Below are 22,840 nucleotides of genomic sequence, written 5' to 3' on the forward strand. Positions count from 1 at the left end.
GTACTCTTCCAGAGTGAGGAAGAGGGCAGGTAAAATCATCACAGACTCCACTCACCCTGGCCACAAGCTATTTGAACTGGTGCCTTCCTGCTGGCGATTCAGAGCGCTGAGCACTAGAACATCTAGGCACAGAAACCGCTTCTTCCCACAGGCCATCTCCCTCCTGAACAGTTTATTTCCTTCAGAGGCCAATCGCAGTGCAATACTCCCACTGTTTAGTGCAACATCTTGTTAATTCACTTTTATTTATTATCCATAATACTGGTAACTGTAAATATGTTCATATCTGTAAATATTCATATTTACTTTTCTTTATTCTTTAATTTAGTTATTAGTGTCTTCTTGTTTATGTGTGCACTGGAAGTTTCATTTACAGACAAAAAGTATTTGTGTGAGCAAGCACCATAGCAAGCACCATGGCAAGCACACTTGGCAATAAAGCTCTTTCTGATTCTAATTTTCATAAACGTCATTTTGGTGCACCAGACGCATTCGAACGCGACTACGCAGCCTTAAAATGTTGTCTAGGTAGGCAGCTTAAAGTGTTTGAAGCGCAACCATTCCCAAAATTCATTTTCCTCTCGCGTTTCTTCCTCCTCCTGCGGGTTGCCGTATAGCTCCGGCAGTGGTGTGTTCCATTTTATAACATTTCATTTGAGACAACATGGCTGCTGCGGCTGGCCATTATTACGGTGACGGAGGCAGAGCAACAAAAAGACAGAAAACAGACGGCGACGGAATGGCCACGGTACTTTCATTTAATTCACGTTATTGCATGTGTGAGCTTTGTGGTGCTAGATATGCATTTATTCTTGAAACGATTTTTTTCTCTCCATTCAATACGTGATGGCATAAGGCTAACGTTAGCTTGTAGCTAACACCAGTTTGTTAGTCTGTTTAGTTATGAGAAATAATGATGCGATTGTGGAGGATATAAGCATTACAGGTGATATACTGTATATAATATACATCATCTAATACAACTAATTGGTCCCTGTGGTTCGGCTAGGATTGCTTTACTCAATACGCATTCATTGTTCTGGTCAGTCCTATCAGCCTCTGATAAACCATTCACACTGCTTGTTACCAGACTTCTTTTCATTTAGCCGAATGGAAAATGTCGGATTCAAAAGCAGTAGAATTTCAGTTTTTTGCGCGAAACACTAACCCTGGCTAGATCATGATATCTGTAACGTTCGCGTAACTGTCTGAATGTGTTGCTGGTATTTTGGATCAATTTCATTAGTTTGAACCTTTATTTGTTACAGTCTTACAGCACTGATTTTTACCTAGAGGCTAACGTAGTGAAGCAAATTAATTAATATTTTATATATTTGCTTTAAGCATTCACAAGGATTCTAGTTTTCTACTATTGTTTAATTTACCCCTCTGCTCTTTCCTTTGTATGTGCAGGAGGGTTACAATGACCCGCACAAGACCTTGCCCTCGCTTGTGGTGCATATTAGGGGGCTTATTGACGGCATTGCCGAGGCTGACCTGGTGGAGGCGCTACAGGAGTTTGGCACTATAAGGTAACGTTCATGGTGGATAAGAATTGGCTTTATGCCCAGCTTCACTACTTCCTGAACTTCAGCCAGCCCTTTGTTTCCTGTCTGTCATTATTGGACAAACTGATTAATCCAGGTGTGCCTGATTATTGTTACTGAGGCCAGGCACACCTGGATTAATCAGTTTGTCTAATAATGACAGACAGGAAAAACAAAGGGCTGGCTGAAGTTCAGGAAGTAGTGAAGCTGGGCATAAAGCCAATTGTCCCTGTCCCAAACAAGGGGGTAATCCAGCTCCCGGAAAGCGTACCTTCCATGGGGGCCGCCATTGGCTAGCAAGAGATCACCTGGTGTTAGCATTCCATTTACTCCCATTCATTTTGGCGTCACTTTGACCGTGACTTTACATCTGAGGTGTTTAAAGACTCCATTTGTCCATTATTTATTTCTAAAGAAACACAACAATGAATAAAAGGCTCCATTACCTTGTATCTTACGTGATGGCCCCGTAGAAGCCGTTTTTGTAAAAATAGGCTAACGATTGTGTCATAACCATGCGAGACTCTGTCGTACAGTAGAGAAATTACCGTATAGACAGGAGGAGAAGCTCTCTGGCAATCAGGGGGACGTGGAGGCATAAAGTCAAGGGAGGAGCCCATAGAGTCATAAAGTTCATCCTGCTGCTAGCTCATGGACAGCTAATACTCACGCTCTCCGTCTCTGCAAGATTCGGAAGGGAATGATTCAGATTTCTCTTGGCACAGCTACTAGAAGACTTACAACTGTCAGACAGGTTGCTCACGTCACATCTACGTCGTCAAGCTCAGTTTGAGGCTGCGCAGTACGCTCAGCCATCAGGAAGTGAGTGCTTCTAATTGACTTCTCTTTTCTCCGTTGAAGTCTATTGGGTCGCTGTGTCCATTTATTTTACTGTCTATGGTCCCAAATGGTATCCTCAGCCCTTGTGGTTCTCATTCTAGTCCTTACTTTGTTGACAGAGATATTAAGTTACAAAAGGGGGTGTATTTGAGTTTAATTTAGAACACTTATAACAAAAATTCCTTTAAACCAGTGGTTCTCAGTCTTTTTGACTCAAAGGCCCTCCATTGTCCAACACAATATTTAAAGGCCCCTGATATTGGAGAGCTATTTCCTCTGGTATTTCTGCTGTAATTATGAAAGCGCTGCTGATATATTAGTGTTGATATGTTAATTCAAGATTATGATTCTGTATGTTTAAAAAAAAAAAAAAAAAAATTTTGACGGAAAAATAAATTATTTAATTGTTTTCTTTTTTTGCATTTTAATTAATTTTTTTACATAGAATTAAATCATTTTAAGTCATCCTGTGGTCCCCTTGAAAGTTGATGGCCTCTCGGTTGTGAACTGCTGCTTTAAATTAAACAAATTTTAATATCTGACTAAATAAAAAATAAACCGTACTAATGTCTTTATTGGTATTAAGAGAGAACTTGTTTAACCAATAATAGTACACCAAAAAGTGTTTCTAATCCCATGATGATAATCCATTATTCAAGATGGTGAGGTTGTTCTTTTTTTTTCTTCTATTAATTGATTTGCATTTATTTTTGCACCATTTCGGGAAAATTGTTTGAGGAATTCAAAGGCGTTATTGTGTGTGCGTGCATGTGTTTGTCTTTCAGTTATGTTGTGTTGATGCCAAAGAAGCGTCAGGCACTGGTGGAGTTTGAGGATATGGGCGGCTCCTCTAACGCAGTGACGTATGCTAACAATAATCAAATCTACATTGCTGGCCGGCCATCTTACATCAATTACTCTACCAGTCAAAAAATCTCTCGGCCCAGCGACTCTGATGATACAAGGAGCGTCAACACTGTACTACTCCTCACAATCATGAACCCCATCTACCCCATTACCACGGTAAGTTGTTTAGATATTGATCATCATGGTCATATATTATGATGGTGTAGCGGAGTAGACTCTACTGTCTATCTGTCTACTACTGCATCTGAGCTTGTCTTCATTCTTTGTGCCTCTGTTTATTGTCATTTCTTGTCCATAGGATGTTCTGTACACCATCTGTAATAACTGTGGACCCGTGCAAAGGATTGTGATCTTCAGGAAAAATGGAGTTCAAGCCATGATCGAATATCCTTGAACAAAATGACTTTAACCTTCACTAATGTGTTTTAAGATTAGAGTAGGGGTGTCCCCGACTAAGGATTTTCATAGTCGAATCAGATTCCTGCCTGCCTAAGTCCTGCCTATAGTCGACTAATAGTCGAATCATGTGTGTGGTGTTGGGGAGGGGGCGGGGCTTTAACATTTTAAAGCTGCGATGTACAGAACATCACACAAAGATATAGAAGAAAATGTATAAAAACATTTTGGATCAATAAAGCTAAGAAATAACATAAATAACTGCAGAAATCAAATTAAATCGGCTGAATTGCCTGTACGAGCATGCTCTAAGTAGGCCTACAGCGCAACATCGATGCACTGAAAAATAATCAACAATTAAGAACACAATATACATTTATAATAAATAAAAATACAAAACGAAATAAGTCAGAATCAAGTCACAAGAAGCAGAACAAATGTGTGCAAAATGCCTAAAGTGCAGGAGAACAAATATTCAAAACACAAGTCACAAATAGTTCAATTAGATATCCCTGAGTGATCAATTAATAAAATTAAAATAAAGAAATTATCAAAAATTACGAAAGAATGGCCCGGATTGTCAACTTTGTCTTTTTTAACTGCAGAAACAACAATAAACGCTAAACTGGAGCGGCAGTCTTTTTAGCTAAACGTGTTCACAGTATCCAAAAATCAAATTAGAACCAGCTGAAATGTTTTGAAATCACTTGTACCCATACCTGATCGAAAAAACAAAATCCAGTCTTTCACTCGGCCTGTGTCCGTTTGAGTCTTTTCAAATTGTGTGCGCGGATAAAATAGGCCTAACGTTACATTCTAAAACGCTTAACGTGAAAAACGCTTAACGGCTTTGTCCTAAAACTGTTATATTAAAAGATCAAATTCTGTACACACCTTATTAATAAAGCATACTATATAGCTTACAGAAAAGCAGATGAGCCCAGAAAATGAACGCAACGCGTTTTATTATAGGCTACGTTAAGCATTTTCCTCCCATAGAAAACCGTTAAAGAAAAAGCTTTACTTGACTTTCTATAGGAGAAATGCGTTGCGTTCATATTCTGGGTTCATCTGCTTATCTGCACATAGAATGGTTTCTTAAGGTGTGTAGCCTACTGTGTACATACATTAAGCACGTAAAAGTGCCATTTAAGCGTTTTAAAAGCTTTTTTCACGTTAAGCGTTTTAGAACGTCCCGGGAACGTTGGCCGGCAGAAGTGCGATCATGGTTTTCCTGATGCTAAATCCAGCCTTGGAGAATATCCTTTCTGATGGTGTGCATCTTTAGATTTTCTTATCCCAGACATTTTTAAAGATTTAAATCCCTGCCGACAAGACGCTCCTCTGTCGGTCACGGATCGAAAGTGAAACTTAAATCTGTCACGGGGTGCTTGGATTTATTCACGCTGCACGCACGTTAAAAAATATTTATTAAAAGCTTCTTTCTTCGCACATTTTTATTGACAGCATTATCATAATAGGCTGTATATTAACGTATTGACAGAAAACCAGTAGTTCTATGTGAAATCAGACATTGAGCACACTCATATAGCCAAAATGACACAATCCTCGTTTAATAACACATCTGCGAAGATTCGACCGTGATTGAGATTGGTAGTCGAATATCAGGCTCCTCCTATCGAAGCATCGAATCTTCGACTATTCGGAGTTACCCCTAGATTAGAGTATGGGGCTTTTCACTAGAACAAAGATCAAACCCTGTACAAGTATTTTAGGCTGCATGCTCTTATTTAAAATTGTTCTCCTTGACTCTTGGTCACATTTGACTCAGTCCAGAGTGCGCAAAGAGCTAAAGCCTCTCTCAACGGAGCTGACATCTACTCGGGCTGCTGCACCCTTAAAATTGAGTATGCCAAGGTTAGTGTACCCCATAAAATGACATCAAACTCTTTGTGCTGTACAGTGCCTTCTACAGGCCTGGAGTCAATATGGGAAATTAAGTCATTCTGTATAATTATTTTTCTTCATTAAAAGGTATAGGCTAACGATTAAGCTAGTAGCTAAATCTTACACATAGTCAAAGGTAGGTTGAAAAGTCATGACTCTTTTGAACTGTTCATTTTAATAAAGACATGGAACACTCATTTCATGGTAAAACGCAAGCGATATTTAGCCAGCCAATCTTTTAAAGTAAGTTACTGTACTAAAAAAAATCTATATTATCTAACACAATACAAATTGTAGCTTAGTTATTTATATTTGTTATGTAATTGTTGTAAGTTGTATGCATATATCGTATAAACGCATATCTGAATTCAGATTTCAGAATGAGCGCTTTGACTTTTGCAGGTTTATTTGTAGCACACTCACACTTTTAATGAGCAGGCACAATTCAAATGATTGCGCCTACTTATTACTCCTGTAAAAAAATATTCCTAATGAAATCTCACTTTTTATTGTACAGCCAACCCGTCTCAACGTCTTCAAAAACGATCAGGATACATGGGATTACACCAACCCCAATCTCAGTGGCCAAGGTACTGTACAGCTGTTGCACTCTGTCTGTGCTGCTCCTTATGTTTTGTGGGGATGGGTGTGTGGACAGGCCTCCTCAAGTGACGCCCTTGGGAAGTTTGAAGTAACTTCAATAGTGGATCTTTTCCCAAGTACATCACTTCAGTGATGCTGCTTCATTCTTGTGTTCCTTCTCTTTAGATTATAATACAAAATAATTACACGTTTGTTGTTGTAAATAGACATTCTTACATGGACACGCATTCTTGCACATGCGCAAAAAGAACATGCACCTTTAAAAATAAAACGCACATTCGTGTATTTAATGGAAACACATGCACTTGAGAGGGCATGATTGTCATACTGACTGCAGAAGCGCACATTCTTAGCTCATACTGACTTGCACTGGTCTGTTGCGCATGCCACCTGTCTCATGTTAAAGCACAAGTGTTTCTCATATAGCAATTCCTGAGAAGCAGGCACTCCTTTCACCTGTAGTCACTGAGCATGACACTGCATCAAGCAAATATTACATGATGGAGATTTGATTTTTGCTTTGCAATAGAGATGGGGTATCCAGTACTGCTCCTGGAGGGCCACTCTCCTGAAGAATTTAGCGCCAACCCCAAATTTAACACTCCTGAACCAGCTAATCAGGTTCTTCAGGATCACAAATAATTTCCTGGCAGGTGTGTTGGGGCAAGTTGAAGCTGAACTTTGCAGGACGTTGGCCCTCCAGGAGCAGAATTTCACTGAACGGGGCTGTAGAGCCAGGCTGCAAATAACAGGTTGATTCGTGAATGTAAAGTTTCACAATGGTCCTGGCAATATTTAATGAATCATTCAGGAAACAACTTTACCCAGATTAAGTTGTTTTATACTACACTTTTGCATTCAGAATTCTTTTTTTTTTTTTTTTTTTTTTTAAGACTAAAGCTTGTTTGTCTTTGGCCAGAGTTTGTCTTTGCTCTTATGCAAAATATCTATGTATCAGGTCTCAAAGGGTAAAATTGCTGAGCATTTTTACTCCTGAGATGTGATGCGTTAAGCTCCTGTGCTTGAACTAGCTGCTAAACACATTTTACATCCAACAAAACATTTCCATGTACTTAAGTTTCTCTGCAAGACACACTCGCAGCACTTCAGCAGGCCACATGGAACAGCCAAACGGAACTCATGGCAACTTTAAACACTTCAAAGTCTGCAGTTTCACTCGTATCGAAGTCGCACGGATACAAAACACTCAAGATATCCTTCCATTCCATTCTCTACAAAGGTGGCGGACATCTCTGAATTAACGACACATTTTAGGGACATGAGTCTAATCTCTTTGGATAACACATTACAGAATATCACCGAAGACTTTCACACATCAACACCGACCAAGCGACTGATCAAGCAGCAAACACATGAAGGGAAGTGGTACAGATACACAGAGTGACAGAGAAGAGTTACACAGATATTTTCTTCTCGTTCCCTGCCTAATGCCGTCATGTTTCTTGGGTGTTTGGGCTACTTTTGCTCTCGCTTCTCCTCTTTCCTGAGAACATCATGCGAACATGCCGCACTGACATAAGTGACAACACCAGATCAGGATTGCTACAACACAAGTGCCATGGTCAGAGATTTGGGTTGGTCAGAGATCGCCATGACATCATGCCAAGCTGACATTGCCATGACAACATACTATCAGACAAATCGTTTGAGATTTATGCAGAGATCATCATGACAACACGGCAAGTTGACATTACCACCATGACACAAGTCAAGAGTGCTTCAACACAGCGGCGGTGGTCTCGTTGCGCACAGCACTACAAGTTGAGATCGTCACTACTCACCCGGCCAAGAACAGGCATTTGTCTATACATAACGAACAGATGACATCGACTTTACACCGTGACACATCCAAAACCGCATGATCACAGGCCACATGCTCTGACATCAACGTGAGATTGTTGCAAACACATCCTTTCGACATCTTGCTAACAATAGTGAAATGCACCAGACAAGACACTATGGGTGACAATAGCGACAAAACACCGCCGTAACACATGGGAAGGAGCAGCTGCCCACCGATCACACAGACAGATCCTCAGCTCTCCCTCCCCAAGCCCTGTCTCTTTGTGGACTGAAGTGCTTTCTCTCTCTCATTTCTTCATCCCTCCTCCTCTTCCTCTCTATGTTAAATCTGTTTTATTCATTGGGCACGGCTGACCGTGTTCTGATCCCTGTGTTACGCCCCCTGTGTGACGCAGGTGTGGATAAGTCTGATTGCTGATGTGGCGTCTCTTCTAAACTCAACACCGTCTGCTGTCTGCTATCCACCTTTGCTACTACGGTAAGCACCTATGTGCCTGGAATGCACCAAAAGCACATGCAGTGGACTGGGAGGAATATCCTAAAGAACTGAATGAAAACCAAATCATCAGGAAAAGAGCGACTGGTAAAGAATATCACACTTCCACCATGGTGCCTGCTGCATTTATTTATGTATTTATTTAAATGGGCATATAGCACATTGCTCATTTAAACTGTTCGTCCTAGCTGGATCGGCTAGAACTTTGTTGGTAAGATATTTTACGCCATTTCTGGCATGGAGGGAAGACCTTGAATAACACTTTCCTGTGGCCTTTTAAGCCTAAATACAGAATATCCCTGGTGGTGGATACATGTAGCACTAATTTATTATTATTATTATTATTTTGGGACCATTTGAGTATGGTTGTTTTCCCACAAGTGACTGATCTTTATTGTGTTGTCTTTAGAAGGTAACATTTCCTGTGGGAGTGAATGTACCTTATAGTCCTGAAGCGTTTTTAAGTCAGAAAATATTCAATTACAAATTCTCAATTTTGTAAATGCATGTTATTGATCTTGAGAACTGTGTGTGTGGTGACCGTGATTTCACCAAGTACAACATGAAGTTGATCCAGGAACAACATTCCAGTCGACCAATCAGATTCGAGGGACAAGTTTACAGTTTGTCAAGTTTAGGCTTACAACCAGGCTTAGGTGCTTCTACATCCGTGTTTACCTATTATTTCCCTCTGATTTTAGGGATAAATTATGGCTAGAGTTAGGACAACATTTTCGGACAGGAATGTTGTTCCAGGATCAACAAAATGTTGATCCAGAAACATGTCTGTCTTGGCAAAAACACGGTGACCACTTGTTTTTGACCTTGTATGTTTGAATCAATATTATTATTCAAACTTCTGGTGATGTATGCCAGACTCTCCAATCATTTAGTCTGCTTTAACCCCGTCCCTTAATTACAGTCGATTGAAAACTCACATTCGTATCTGCCTCCGTCCTTTCAACAACCAATGGATGAAAGACCCCTGGCCTGTCCTACTTTTTTTTTTTTTCGATTGTTTCATTTACGTGTCACAATACAGAAGAAAAGATCCTTCAATTTCATCACGACATAACATAACTCTAAAAAGACCTACCACCTTATCATTTGGCAGCCATGTTCATTTGTCTAGTCAACTTGAAATCAAAATTCACCCCCATTTTCTTTAATGCGTTTTTTCTTAGCTTATTGTCCATTTATTTCTGCGCATTATTACAACTGTTCCAAATGCACATTTATTTTCACATGAAATAGGATGTTCAATGAGAACATTGGGATAAGTCAGATTAAAGAAAGTAAAATTGGTTGCAAACAGTGTTTAATGTTCACTTCAACTCAACTCCACCCTTTTAGAAAAGCCTTAAACCCCTTCCTAAAGTTTTTGGTATTTTATCAATTTAAGTGAAACATTAATTCATTCTGTGTTCATTGAAATCCCTGTCTAAAATGTAGGTAAATAAACATCACTGTATTGTTTTAGTAGTCTTTGCTCTCCTTTTCTGTGGAATCTTGTATTATGACTGATGTAATTTGGGTGTAATTTAATTGGAGAAGACCATTTATTTTGGTCTCACAGGCACAGATAAAACATATCTAGAACCAGGCTACTTATGTGCTTATTTTTCATTCAATTAATCAATACATATTGTTCTTTTAAACCCCTCTTGGAACCTGTGGTTTTACATTCTGACCCAAGTGAAATTAATAAATGAAGAAATAAATTTAGTTTTCGAAGTATGATTATTTAATCATGTTCTTGTTGTATTTATTTTTATTACTTATTTTAATCTGATTTGTGTGTATACCTGTCTGTGCAGATACCGATGCAGATGGCAATTGGAACAATACACAAGGTGTGTGTTTGGTTGTGAATGAAAGATTTTCTTGGATCATGTAAATGGTTGAATTTCTCTTTGAATAACCTGACGTCATACAAAATCTCCATTATGGTTTCCTTTAGTATTGCAGTAATCGTGATTTTAGTTGTTTTAACACCTAACTCTCACTGCATGCCACTCACCGAACTGCACAGCCCTTCCTTTTCTTTTGTTTGTGTTCATAGCAGTTGTGATGCTGTATTGTTGTTTTGTCTCTTTCAGACCCCAACGCTAACACGAACAAGCGGCAGAGGCAGCCAGCACTGCTGGGGGATCATCCACCTGAATATGGTCAGTTTGATACACACATTAACAAATGGCCCAAATAGAGGCACGGAATCAGGCTGCACGATTTGGGACAAAATGTTAATCACGATTATTTTGTTCAATATTGAGATCACGAATAATTATCACGATTATTTGTTGATTTTAACCAAAACAAATGTTTTTGTCACATAGGCTAATTATAACTGCTTTCACATCCATATTGTGCTACATTCCTGCTAATGTACAACTATGTGCATCAAAATAAAATAGGTCCTCTTATTCACCAAAATTCAGTGCATCTCCTTAAAGAATAAATAAAAATAAAGAAAACAATAAAGAAAATGTAGCAAAACTTCAACAGGGCACTATTTTACATTGTGTAAATATATTTTAGGAAGCAAAATATAAACTTGCATTGTACCTGCATGATGGATGTGAATAAAACGCGCAAAATATACAATCAATAAAAAACAAATATTCCATAACAATGTAACCAAATGAGAACATGTCAAGGCAGAACTATGCACTATGGAAGTTCGATTAATGGATTAACTTAATTGTTATTTGTAATTAATTGTTATTTCATTGTTATTTGATGTTTAAGAAATGTAAAATGTGGTACAGTGTCAGTGATTAGTTGTGAAGTCTTACTGCATAAATTGAATTTATTTAATTCTCCATATGAAAGTTTATGTGCTTGAATTATTTCTATTTATTAAACAATAGTTCAAAACAAGACGTTTGTAGTACTGATTATTGGAGTCCATTAATCGAACTTCCATGCCTCTTATATAGTAATTATATATTACTATGTAGTATGTATGTACCAATTTACTAATGCTCACACTCGGTCTCTCGCGCGTGCAGACACAATCGGTATCTCTCGTGGGCTGTCGCTCGCACGCAGACACACTCGGTCTCTCACGCGCACTGTCGCTCTCGCGCAGACACACTCGGTCTCTCTCGCGCACTGGGGCTCATGGAGGCACGTGATCAGACAGTGGTTTACGGAGCACTAGATTGGCTTTGCAAAAAAACCCACCTTTGATACGGAGCGTTCTGTGAATGGAATGACACATTTTAAATATCGCTCGATCAGGCGAATTTGATCATGGGAAGCCAAAATCGTGATCGTGATTAAAATTTGATTATTCGTGCAGCCCTACCTCTAGCTTTTATAGGTGCTTATTGTGTATATTTCATTCTCAGTCCCCTCTCTCTCTAATTACTATATATATATATATTTTTTTATATATATAGCTGGTCCTCAGGGTGGCTATGGTCACTATGATGACACTTATGGACCACCTCCTCCACCCACTCACTACGAGGGTAGGCGCATGGGGCCCCCAATAGGGCGTGGTCGTGGCGGACCCCGGTATGGTGGGGCACAGTACGGACATGGACCTCCTCCACAAGACTACAACGCTCATGCTGACTCTCCTGTGGTCATGGTGTACGGTCTTGAGCCCAACAAGATCAATGCAGACAGAGTGTTTAACATATTCTGTCTCTACGGTAATGTGGAAAGGGTGAGTGGGTGATTCTTTACATAAGTGGCGTTAGATTATGATCCTCAGATGAAGAACTTGTAGGTTCAACTGCGCCTTAGAATTATAACCAAGTAATGGCTGAAAGCATTTGTCAAGCAAACCTTAAGTCAAGAGGCTTCTGCATACTGCATAAGTCTCTTAATCTCACCAAGGCTGCAGTTATTGCAAGAACTGCATTTGTTTCACTTTTGATCAATTTAACATGTCCTTGCTGAATAAGATATTAATTTCTTAAATCTTGCTGATTCCAAACTTTTAAACAATAGTCTCCTTATGTTTTGAATATTTGTGTGTTGTTGCTCAGGTAAAGTTTATGAAGAGTAAACCAGGTGCTGCAATGGTGGAGATGGGAGACTGCTTTGCCGTGGATAGAGCCATTTCACACCTTAACAACAACATGCTGTTTGGACAAAAACTCAATGTCTGGTGTGTACAATAGAATGTCTTTTAGAGCATGTATATCCATTATACATATATTTTATTATACATTACTTTTGTTTCTTTATTTTATTTTAAAATGAGTCCATTTACTAATTTAATGTAAAAGGATTTGACCATAAAGGTTGCTTTTCCATTCAAGACAAGTAAAACTAAATGATTTCTGTCTGTGTACTACTATTTAGTTTTTTTTTGTTTTTTGTCTATTGGTCTGCAGTGTATCCAAACAGCAGGCCATAATGCCGGGTCAGTCATACCAGCTGGAAGATGGCAGTTGTAGTTTTAAGGATTTTCATGGCAACAGAAACAACCGTTTCACCACTGCTGAGCAGGCAGCCAAGAACCGCATTCAGCAGCCCAGCAACGTACTGCACTTTTTCAACAGTCAACCAGACAGTACTGTTGAAGTTTTCACTCAGGTCAGAAATCTTATGTCAATTAAGGTTGCAGTGTTTATTCTGAGTGATATCTGTGCTTCTTTTTTTTTTACATTGCACTTTTAATCTTTTAACAAAAACATTAACTCGCTACAACTTCTGACTTTTTTTTTCCACTCTCTTTCCATTTTACTCGAATATATGCCATAATAGTCATTGGGACAAAGATTTTTGTGTTTTAAAGGTCTGTGTGTGTGTGGGCTCAGTTAAACAGTCTTTTCTGTATCTTCATCTACAGATTTGTGAAGAGTTGGGAATAAAGAGCCCAGCCAGTGTCAAACTGTTCACTGGCAAGAGTGAGTTACTAATTGGTTTAATATGTTTGTAAATAGTCAATTTATTGTGTGAATTATGTTAAAGTGTGTATATAGGTGGTGTATGTTTGGTTCTATGTAAATACACTTGTGTTGTGTGTGTGTGCTCTTGTGTTGGTGGAACTGCAGGTGAGAGAAGTTCATCTGGTCTGTTGGAGTGGGAGTCAGTAAACGATGCTATGGAGGCTCTTGCGCTGATAAACCACTTCCAGATGAAGAACCCTAGTAAGTACTCGGCTTACATCCAGCCACCACACTTTAACACTACTGCAATGTGACTACTATAGTTATGGCAGCTACACGTTTTTGTACTGGTGCGAGTTATTTCTGTTGGAGCCATTTAAGGTGTGCAACACAACATTCTTCATCGCATCATAATCTAAACTCTGCTCAAGAGTCAACGCGGAACAAACTTCTTGAGCTTTCCCAACCAGTTTACACTGCAACAGCAGCGACCAAACATTTCACGGTCATTGTAGCGTGGCGGCGATGCGTTCAAACACAGTGAAGTATGTATCCACTTCACTTTCACGGAAGAACGGGACTAACTCAATTTGTTTACTAATATCAAAACTTGACTGACTTGCACAGGGTTCCCGCGGATCCTTAAGTCTTAAATTAGATTTTTAAAATTTAAGGCCATAAAGTCTTATTTTTACTTATGAAAGGTCTTCAATTTTTGATGACACTTTGACTTAGTTTTAATTTGGAAAGCATTTAGATACGTCTAATTAGCATACATATTCTTTTTTATTATTCTATCTTTGTGGATTTGCTTGTTCACGTGACAATTTCGTGTCATTCGCGGCAGCATATTACGTCTGTCTCCTGCACGTGAAAGGCGGAGAGGAGAAGAAAGTTGGTAAATGTCAGTTCAATTGTAGGTTCATTCTTTATGTGCTTAGGAATGTGCGATATGTGTCATCAATCATTGTTTTAACTTTGTACGAGGCATTGCGAGCTGACATCGCATTTGTGTCTCATGCTTGCTTTCACTGCATGATGTGTCAGTGCAGTTATAGGTATGTCCCCAAATGAGTTTTGTCTTATGTTTATATCATATATTTATATTAGAATATCACATGACCAAGAGTGCCGTTTTCCTGTGCACAATTGCAAATGTGATATTGTTAATTTAACTGTTGTTTAAAATAAATAAGTTAAAGGTGCTATATGGAACTTTTCTTCTAAAATGAATCCTCTTTTTATTGCCTGTGTGTGAAGGGGTTGTAATCACACATTACAATGATCCACTTGTCGGGTTTTGCTATTACCTCTGAAGGCCAGTATTCATATTTATATGTGAAGTCTCCGGGTCGGGTTTACCCCGAAATCCATCGGAATGTGACGTGCATGCGCGCTCCCGAGCCTCTCTCCTTACTTAGTCTATGCGACGGCACTGCAGCTGACGACATGGAGACTGATAACACCCCAAAACGACCTGCCTCCAGCACCACACACACTCCAACACTAACTCCACATAAATATAAAAAACAAAACAAAGTTTTATCTGCTGAAGCTCGTCAGGCCAAACGTGATTCTGATCGACTCAGGACGAAAACACGGATCAACATCGGCAGAGCTTTTGAATTATTAGTAAACTCAAATGAAATAGCAAGGTTAACTACATGAGACATGGAATGAATACAAAAGACTGTTCCAGGATAAGAAAAGGTGCTTTAGGATACTTGTTTTATGTACTAGATCTACGTTATAGATCGTTATGCTATAACGTAATTCATCCCACTATATTGTTTATAATAAACATTTCCAGACACGTTCAGTACAGTAATGTTACTTCCTACTGTCTTACTGTTTCACTGACATTGTTCAATCTAGTTCACTAACCGTTTTCGTTATCATTATTATACATTCACCTATGTTGACATTGTTGATTGTGAAAGATACACGAATAGTTAGTGAAATGCCGTAGGCTATGCTAGATAACACCACATGCCGGCTAAATGCAGTCAATGTAACGTTATCATGGTACGAGCATGGAGCATTAGTTCAACGTCAAGCTGATAAAAGTAGCCTATTATTGTAACGTTGCAGTGGGAGTTTGAGTTTCCAGCATGTTGTGTGATGCTTTCGCCGTTGCGTTGAAAGTCTCCTTGTGGCCGGTAGTGAATGCTCGCTCCTGAGATCGCACACGAGCACGAGCGCTCTTGTTGCAATCTGAAACATCACCACTAGAGACCGCTAAAAGTTCCATAGAGCATCTTTAACATTGTGAGTTACTTTTTAGATTGTTTTCTCTTTATTTCGCTGATGAGAATTTCAAAATGAAACCGTAGCAGAGTCTCAATGCAACAGACAGCGATGATTTTTTTTTTTTACTGAAATCTGTGTTTTTAACGAATAATTTTAACGATTCAATGGACAATCACTTGTTTTTCCTGAATGAATCAGCCGTTTGAACAAATCGGTTGACTCTACTCACTTAAGACAGTGACTTGCCGCCACCTACTGGTGGTTTTAGTTTCATATTTTTAAAGTAGCTACCCTTTAATTAAAACGTTAAAATTAAAAATTATTTTATTTAAATATTGAATAAATTATCTCAGCTTTATTTATGCAATTGTAAATGGAGTGTAAATATATTAGTGCCAGTTCTGATGCCACCTCTGTGTCACCTCTGCAGTGCAAAGATGGATTTTTGATTTAATGATTTTATTTGACTGATAACAGTTGTATTGTGTTATTAGGGGCCAAGCACCGAAGGTGCGGAGGCACCTATTGTATCTGTTCGGATTGCTATTATTAGGGGCCAAGCTCCGAAGGTGCGGAGGCACCTATTGTATCTGTTCGGATTGCTATTATTAGGGGCCAAGCTCCGAAGGTGCGGAGGCACCTATTGTATCTGTTCGGATTGCTATTATTAGGGGCCAAGCTCCGAAGGTGCGGAGGCACCTATTGTATCTGTTCCCGTTCCTATTATTATTATTATTATTATTATTATTTATTCTTCCGACTGGGAGTCTATGGCAGCCGAGAAAGTTGTAACGGTCTGATAGAGGACAGTCCCAACATTAAATACACCAATTTTGGTGTCTCTAACTCATTGCCTCTAGTGCCACCACCTGTCCAAAGTTTCACTCAAATAATGCTAATAACTTTTAACCGTAAGGCCTATCAACAAAAATTTTTCCTCTGATTCCTGAGCTAATGACGATTCGATTCGTCCTAGACGGTTTGTCCGATTTTCACCAAAATTGCACCAGATCATCTCCAGGCAGTGCCGACAAAAAGTTATGGAATTGAAGTTGATTCGCTTAACCGTTTTCGATAAACGCACAAACTAATTTTACGTAGCGCTTGCGAAAACAGACGTAAGGCTGGATCTCTGCAACGCTTAATCGTATTCAGACCAAACTTGGTACATGTCATCATAAGCATGCTGCGTTTCGGCACAGCGCCACCTACTGGTCTGGAGATATGAAAAAAGGTTATTTTTGCTCATAACTTCTGAACGGTTTGTCCAGAAATCATAAAAGCGGTCTTTTTAGATTCAGGGCGTCATGTCGAGTCGACTGATATCCAATTTTCCCAGATCAGCTATTTTGGCTGTTGGCCATTTTGAATTATGTGCTAAAATGCTGTATTTTTTTAACGCATGAACGAATTGTTACGAAACTCGGTATGGGTCATCAGTACGATGCCCTGAAGGAGCCTGAGAAGTTTCGAAACAGTGCCACCTAGTGGTAAAATGTAATTTTCAAATGCTTATAACTCTGGCTGTGGTTGACTTATTTTCACGAGAGTCATCTCGTTGGGTTCCTGAATCCTTGCCGTGTCCACAGATACCAAGCATGCTAAGTTTCGTCTTGCGGTTTGTGTAGCGTTGTGATTTAGCGCTTAAAAAACATTTGCCGATATCTTCGAAACCGTTAGTCCGATCGAGACGAAACCACTGTCAGAAGTTTGGAAACATTGGTCGATGGCTATACGCCAATGGCCAAATGCCAAAATATTGATAGTAAGGGGTAGTAAAATTCAATCAAAGTCACGTGTCAGTCATTTTTGACGTGTTTTTACATATTTATGTCTATAACTCCGAAGCGAATTGAGATGTCTTCACCAAAATTGACACACATGTATGGGCTCATTCTGAGGACACATGAAAAAAATTGTGGGATTTTGCCTCTTGGTGGCGCTATAATAGAACAAAATATGATATTCCCATTGACTTCAATACAGTTTTGTTATGTAAAATGCTATACTTAACAAATGCATTGCTGTAACATTATGAAACCCAGAATTTGCCACCAACACCATCCCCTGAAGGTACTCAAAAGATTTCGAGTTAGCGCCACCTGTTGGTCAAAAGTTAAATTAAATTTCCAAAAATGCGAATAACTTTTGAATAAATATGCCTATTGTAATGACTAGGGGTGTCACGATTCTCCAAATCCTCGATTCGATTAAGTTTTCGATTCTAAGGTCACGATTCGATTCTCGATTAAAAATAATAATAATTTAAAGCGCAGATTGCTATGCAATTTTTAGACTACACGTTTATGCATTATGCAATATAAATTTGTTCACAATGTACACTACACCATTGCCAAATTTAAAATATAACAAAAACAAGTAACATCATAAATGTAACAATAACTTTATTAAGTCAATTGGAAACTTAAGAGAAACTAAATGGCAGGTTACTTTGCAGTCTTCTCAGAAGATGACATTTATGTTCACAGTTACAAAAGCAATCACAACAAAACAAACAAAAGCAATAAAACAGCAATGTCCATAGACTCCATACTAGTCTTCTCTTCTCTGAACAATTAAGCATCTTAAACTATTTCCGAACAGTTATATTATGCCTAAATCCGGAGTTTTCCACCACCGAATAAGGTCGCATATCTGCAGCGATGAATACTCCTAAGGCGCTTGTAATTGCATTTGCACGAGTTGAGTTACTTGGAAATTTAATTCCAAATGAAGACGGGAGAGTAGTTTGTACAGTTGTTGGTTTGACCGACAAATCTATATTTTTGTGCGGTCTGCGGAGATGCGCAGCCATGTTATTCGTGTTGCCAGTGGACGAATATGGTAGGCCTATACACGCACATAGCAGAGCTTGCAAACTGTGGCTTTTTTGTCGACAACGCGAACGTTGTCAACATACCGCACTGCAAATCCAAAATACCTCCACACCGGCGACTTCAGAGAAGCAGGAGGGTGTTCAAGTTCCGTTGATGGGTCTTCGATATCTGCAGTTGCCATGTGTCAGTTAGAGGACTCGCAGCCTTTCAACAGGTGTTTTGTTTTCCGCACCGTGATGAGTCGTTCATCATGAATGAGTCATTCATCATAAACGATCTGTTCATTGCCTCTGTCACGCGACAAATGAACAAAAGACTCGGAAGGTAAAGTAATTATTTGTTCCCTGTAGTGTAAATTATTTTTCACTGCATTCATGATGTACATTTTCTTAATGTTCGGGGAATTTGCATGTTAATAGTATAACATTTAAAGCCCCTGAAATGACTAGAAAAAAAGTTTAGTTAATTTTGATGAACGAGATTGAACAATAGAGTCTGTAAAACGATCCGAACTTTCCATCACGGACGCGACATGGGGCGTGGCAGTATCGACGATACCATTTTTTATTTCGATTTCGATACCATTGAATTAATTTCGATCGATTTCGATTTAATATCGAAATCGTGACACCCTTAGTAATGACACTGCTCTTAATAGATTCCTTGGGTCATGCCGAGAACATAGATACCAAGTTTTACATATTTGGACGATTTTCCTGTCCGCCATCTTTATTTACTTTCAAAACCTTCTTTTTCGAACTTCTCCTAGACCAATCGTCCGATTTTCACCAGAATCGAATCATATCATCTCCAGACCATGCCGACTAAAAGTTATGGATTTCGTGACGATAGACGAAACCATTTTCGCATACCGCAGCAGCAAAGTTGAGGCATGCTGCCAAAATGACTATTAAGTCTTTATCTCTGCAATGCCTTGACATTTTGACACCAAACTTTGTATGTGTCATTGTCACCTCACTCTGACCACATCACATAGATTTTTGTAACTGCGCCAGCTACTGGGCGAAAGTGATAATCCATTAAATCATACTTTTAGTTAAAGTATAATATTATGATTTTTCAGCCATTTTACCAAATTCTCTTAATGTCTTTAATTCAATGGTCAACAATGGGTTTTGTGGAGATGGCAGCTCAGTGCTGAATGGTTCCTCGTTTTTGGTCTGCTCTGCTCCCTTACCCACGGAACTCTGTATTGGTTTTGCAACACCCGCTAGTTCGCCACCCTCTGGCAAGATCCCATTTTCCACCATATATTCCACAACCACTTCCTTAATCTCCCTCTTTACTGCACCTCGAGGCACCTTGATGTGATATAAATCCGCGATAGAAAAAAGTCGTAAAGATGACTTATTTGCACATTACTGCGCCGTAGGCCGAATTGCAAACTCCTCTAAATCAAATTTAGAAGACATCTCAAAAACACTGCCGAATTCCTTTCCCTTTAAAGTAAAAACCCCAAGGCAAATGATAAATAACGCAACTTTCATTAGATCGAATGATCCATTTGTTTGATGAATCTGGTCGTTCAAACTGGAGAAAAGCTTGGACTGGCGAAAAAGCCCCCAATTTGTTACGACCGTCTAGGGCCAGCCGCAACATAAATGAATGTGCGCTCACTCACAAAGATAATGTTCAAACAAATATAAATTTATTAACAAAAATAGTGAAAACCAGAAACAAAGGGGTTAAATTCAGGAGTGGACAAGGCCAAAATAACTAGTTTAGTACCCTCTAAATTCCCTAAAAAAAAAAAAAATCACATCAAAAGAAAAATACAACGCAACTTCCCTAACTCCTTAACCCAAAACATAGAATAAACATATGCAAAAGAAATGTCGTCACACTCACTACTTCCCCTAAATTGGCCTTCAGTTATATTCTGTAAATACTCAAAGTAATTCAAAACAACCTAAAGGCCTGTTCACACCGGGACTAATTTTGCGCGTGATATTCGCTAACGTTTAACGCCTTTGACTAAACAAAGACTAAACAAACACTCACAATGTGAGTGTGCACACCGACGCGAAAAACGGCACGCGTAAAAGCGTCATTTTTTAAAAAACGCCTTGGGTTCGTTTTTTTGGTTTGACGCACCGCATCAAAAACTATCCGACCAATGAGATTGGCGCTTTTGCTCACGTGTCTGGAGCTTCTGAAGTTACAGTAAAACACAACTTGGGGGCGCTCAAACACAAAACGGTCTTGCCGAGCACACATACGTAACGGCGAAGAAGATATACGCCAAGAAGCGTTTTACATTAAGCGCCATCTAATGTCAGGGAATGAATTTGCATGTTCACTCGGCTCATCGTCAGTGAAAATCGCTTGGGTGTGAACACAAAAAACGCGTTGAAAAACGCTGGCGAATAACGCACGCTGATATTCGTCCCGGTGTGTACGGCCCTTTAGAGTTATAAATCGAATGAACAAAAGCAAGTTTCACAAAAGGCACACAATCACAGAGGAAATCATTTTTCACAGAAACCAAAATTAGACCAATCAGGATCTCTGCTGGCTTGAGTGCAGGCCACACCTTCTGCAACAGAAACACATACTTCTAAAAGACATAAGCTGTAACACAGTAAATCATAATGTTCCTTAAATCTCATCTTTCTCTTTTTTTCCTCAGGTGGGCCTTACCCATACACTCTTAAACTGTGTTTTTCAACCGCACAGCACGCCAACTGAAACCCATAACGCCCACTAACCTTCCCGGTGATCCCAGCACCATAGCATGTCTTAATTCTTGACCTGGAGGGAAAGAAATGGGACTGTTATTTCCAGAATAAGACTGGACTCAATGTTTTGTATCATTGTTCATTTTTAAAAAAAATTTTAATTGATATTAATATACTTTTCTTTTCTTTTTTTTTTGACCGGTCTTGTATAACAGTAAATGTGTGTGAAAATGTATTAAATCAGTAAAGACATCATTGTTAACCAGTTTGTGTCTTGTGTATGTGGTTTGGCTCAAAACAGCGGGATTGCTGGTGTATGGTGTTATTATCCTGTCAAATGTCGAGAGCGCATTATTGTAGCGCGAAAGTACATTAATATTATGCTCGAGCGTGAATCTCTCTGCTCGCGTGCGGAATATGATGTGCCGAGCGTGAATCCCTGCGCTCTCAGATACACTTCTCTTGTAAGAATTCTCTCTCTGGGCTGAGTGGGCTCGCTGCCTCGCTCAGAGAATATGCCTGCACTTAAAACGTGTTCAGTGCAATCGCGAATTGCTCCTCTTCCCCAGCTAACAATTTTAGGTTATAAGAACGTTTTCATAACGTTCCCATTAAGTTATAAAAACGTTATTTCTGAATGTTCTAGGGAATTTCAAAAAGTCCAGTTTTTTAGACGTTGTATTAACGTTATTTCTTGGTTATAAGAACGTTCAATTCTCCCGTTATGTAAACATTGTATTAATGTTATTTCCTGGTTATAATAACGTTAGAACGTTCAATTCTCCTTTATATAAACGTTGTATTAACGTTCTTGTTTGGTTATAAGAACGTTATTCAAACGTTCAATTCTCCCATTATATAAACCTTCTCTCAATGTTTTTCTAAGATAATGAAAAACATTAAGAAATGTTTTAATAATTATTAAAACCTTTCTTAATGTTTTTTATATAACAAGGTAGCCTATATAATAGGCCTAGCGGCCTAGCCTATATGAAGAACCTACAATTTTAAAAAAAGACCCATGAATCATGTCTATAATATGTGTAATGTAGTCCACTGAAGTCGAGTTGAATTGAACCCAAGTAGGCCTATAGTTTATTCCAATAAACCGATTTGGGTTGAAGTGAAGTGACCATATGAAATTAACATGAACATAAACTTGGACTAAACATAGAATCACCAACAATGGTACAGGGAACAAAGCTAGACAAGAGACTATGGGAACACAAGGACAAGGATTATGACCAAAAACAACCAATGACATTCACAAGTTAAAGTTAATTTAATTTATATAGCTCATTTTTACAACAATTTCCAAGTTTATGTTCATGTTAATTTCATATAGTCACTTCAACCCAAATCGGTTTATTGGAATAAATTATAGGCCTACTTGGGTTCAATTCAACTCGACTTCAGTGGACTACATTACACATATTATAGACATGATGGGTCTTTTTTATTTATTTTTGTCTTAATTTTAAAATCTGAAAGTTCTTGTTTTAGGTTCTTCATATAGGCCTATTATATAGGTTACCTTATGAATGAAACGTTTTTCATTATCTTAGAAAAACATTAAGAGAACGTTTAATGGGAGAATTGAACGTTTGAATAACGTTCTTATAACCAAGCAAGAACGTTAATACAACGTTTATATAAAGGGAGAATTGAACGTTCTAACGTTATTATAACCAGGAAATAACATTAATACAACGTTTACATAACG

At 38.7% G+C, this 22,840-nt stretch overlaps 1 protein-coding gene across 2 annotated transcripts; it reads left to right on the forward strand.

Moving 5' to 3' along the window:
* Positions 1-593: 593 nt before the first annotated feature.
* hnrnpl (heterogeneous nuclear ribonucleoprotein L) lies at positions 594-21,274 on the forward strand. Of its 2 annotated transcripts, none has more exons than XM_056237805.1 (14): positions 594-748; positions 1,414-1,532; positions 3,173-3,410; positions 3,553-3,638; positions 5,432-5,528; positions 6,076-6,148; positions 10,299-10,334; positions 10,581-10,649; positions 11,886-12,157; positions 12,483-12,604; positions 12,834-13,035; positions 13,292-13,349; positions 13,485-13,592; positions 21,069-21,274. In XM_056237805.1, exons 1-14 carry the CDS (start codon positions 665-667, stop codon positions 21,125-21,127), a joined length of 1,623 nt encoding a protein of 540 aa, XP_056093780.1. In that variant the 5' UTR covers positions 594-664; the 3' UTR covers positions 21,128-21,274. The 2 variants fall into 2 exon arrangements, with proteins under 2 accessions (XP_056093780.1, XP_056093781.1); XM_056237806.1 differs by having other exon boundaries at positions 13,497-13,592; positions 21,069-21,273.
* Positions 21,275-22,840: the final 1,566 nt, after the last annotated feature.

Source organism: Rhinichthys klamathensis, unplaced genomic scaffold (assembly GCF_029890125.1).
Source record: "Rhinichthys klamathensis goyatoka isolate OS25496 unplaced genomic scaffold, OSU_Roscu_1.1 h1tg000501l_1, whole genome shotgun sequence".
Taxonomy (NCBI): Eukaryota; Metazoa; Chordata; class Actinopteri; order Cypriniformes; family Leuciscidae; genus Rhinichthys; species Rhinichthys klamathensis.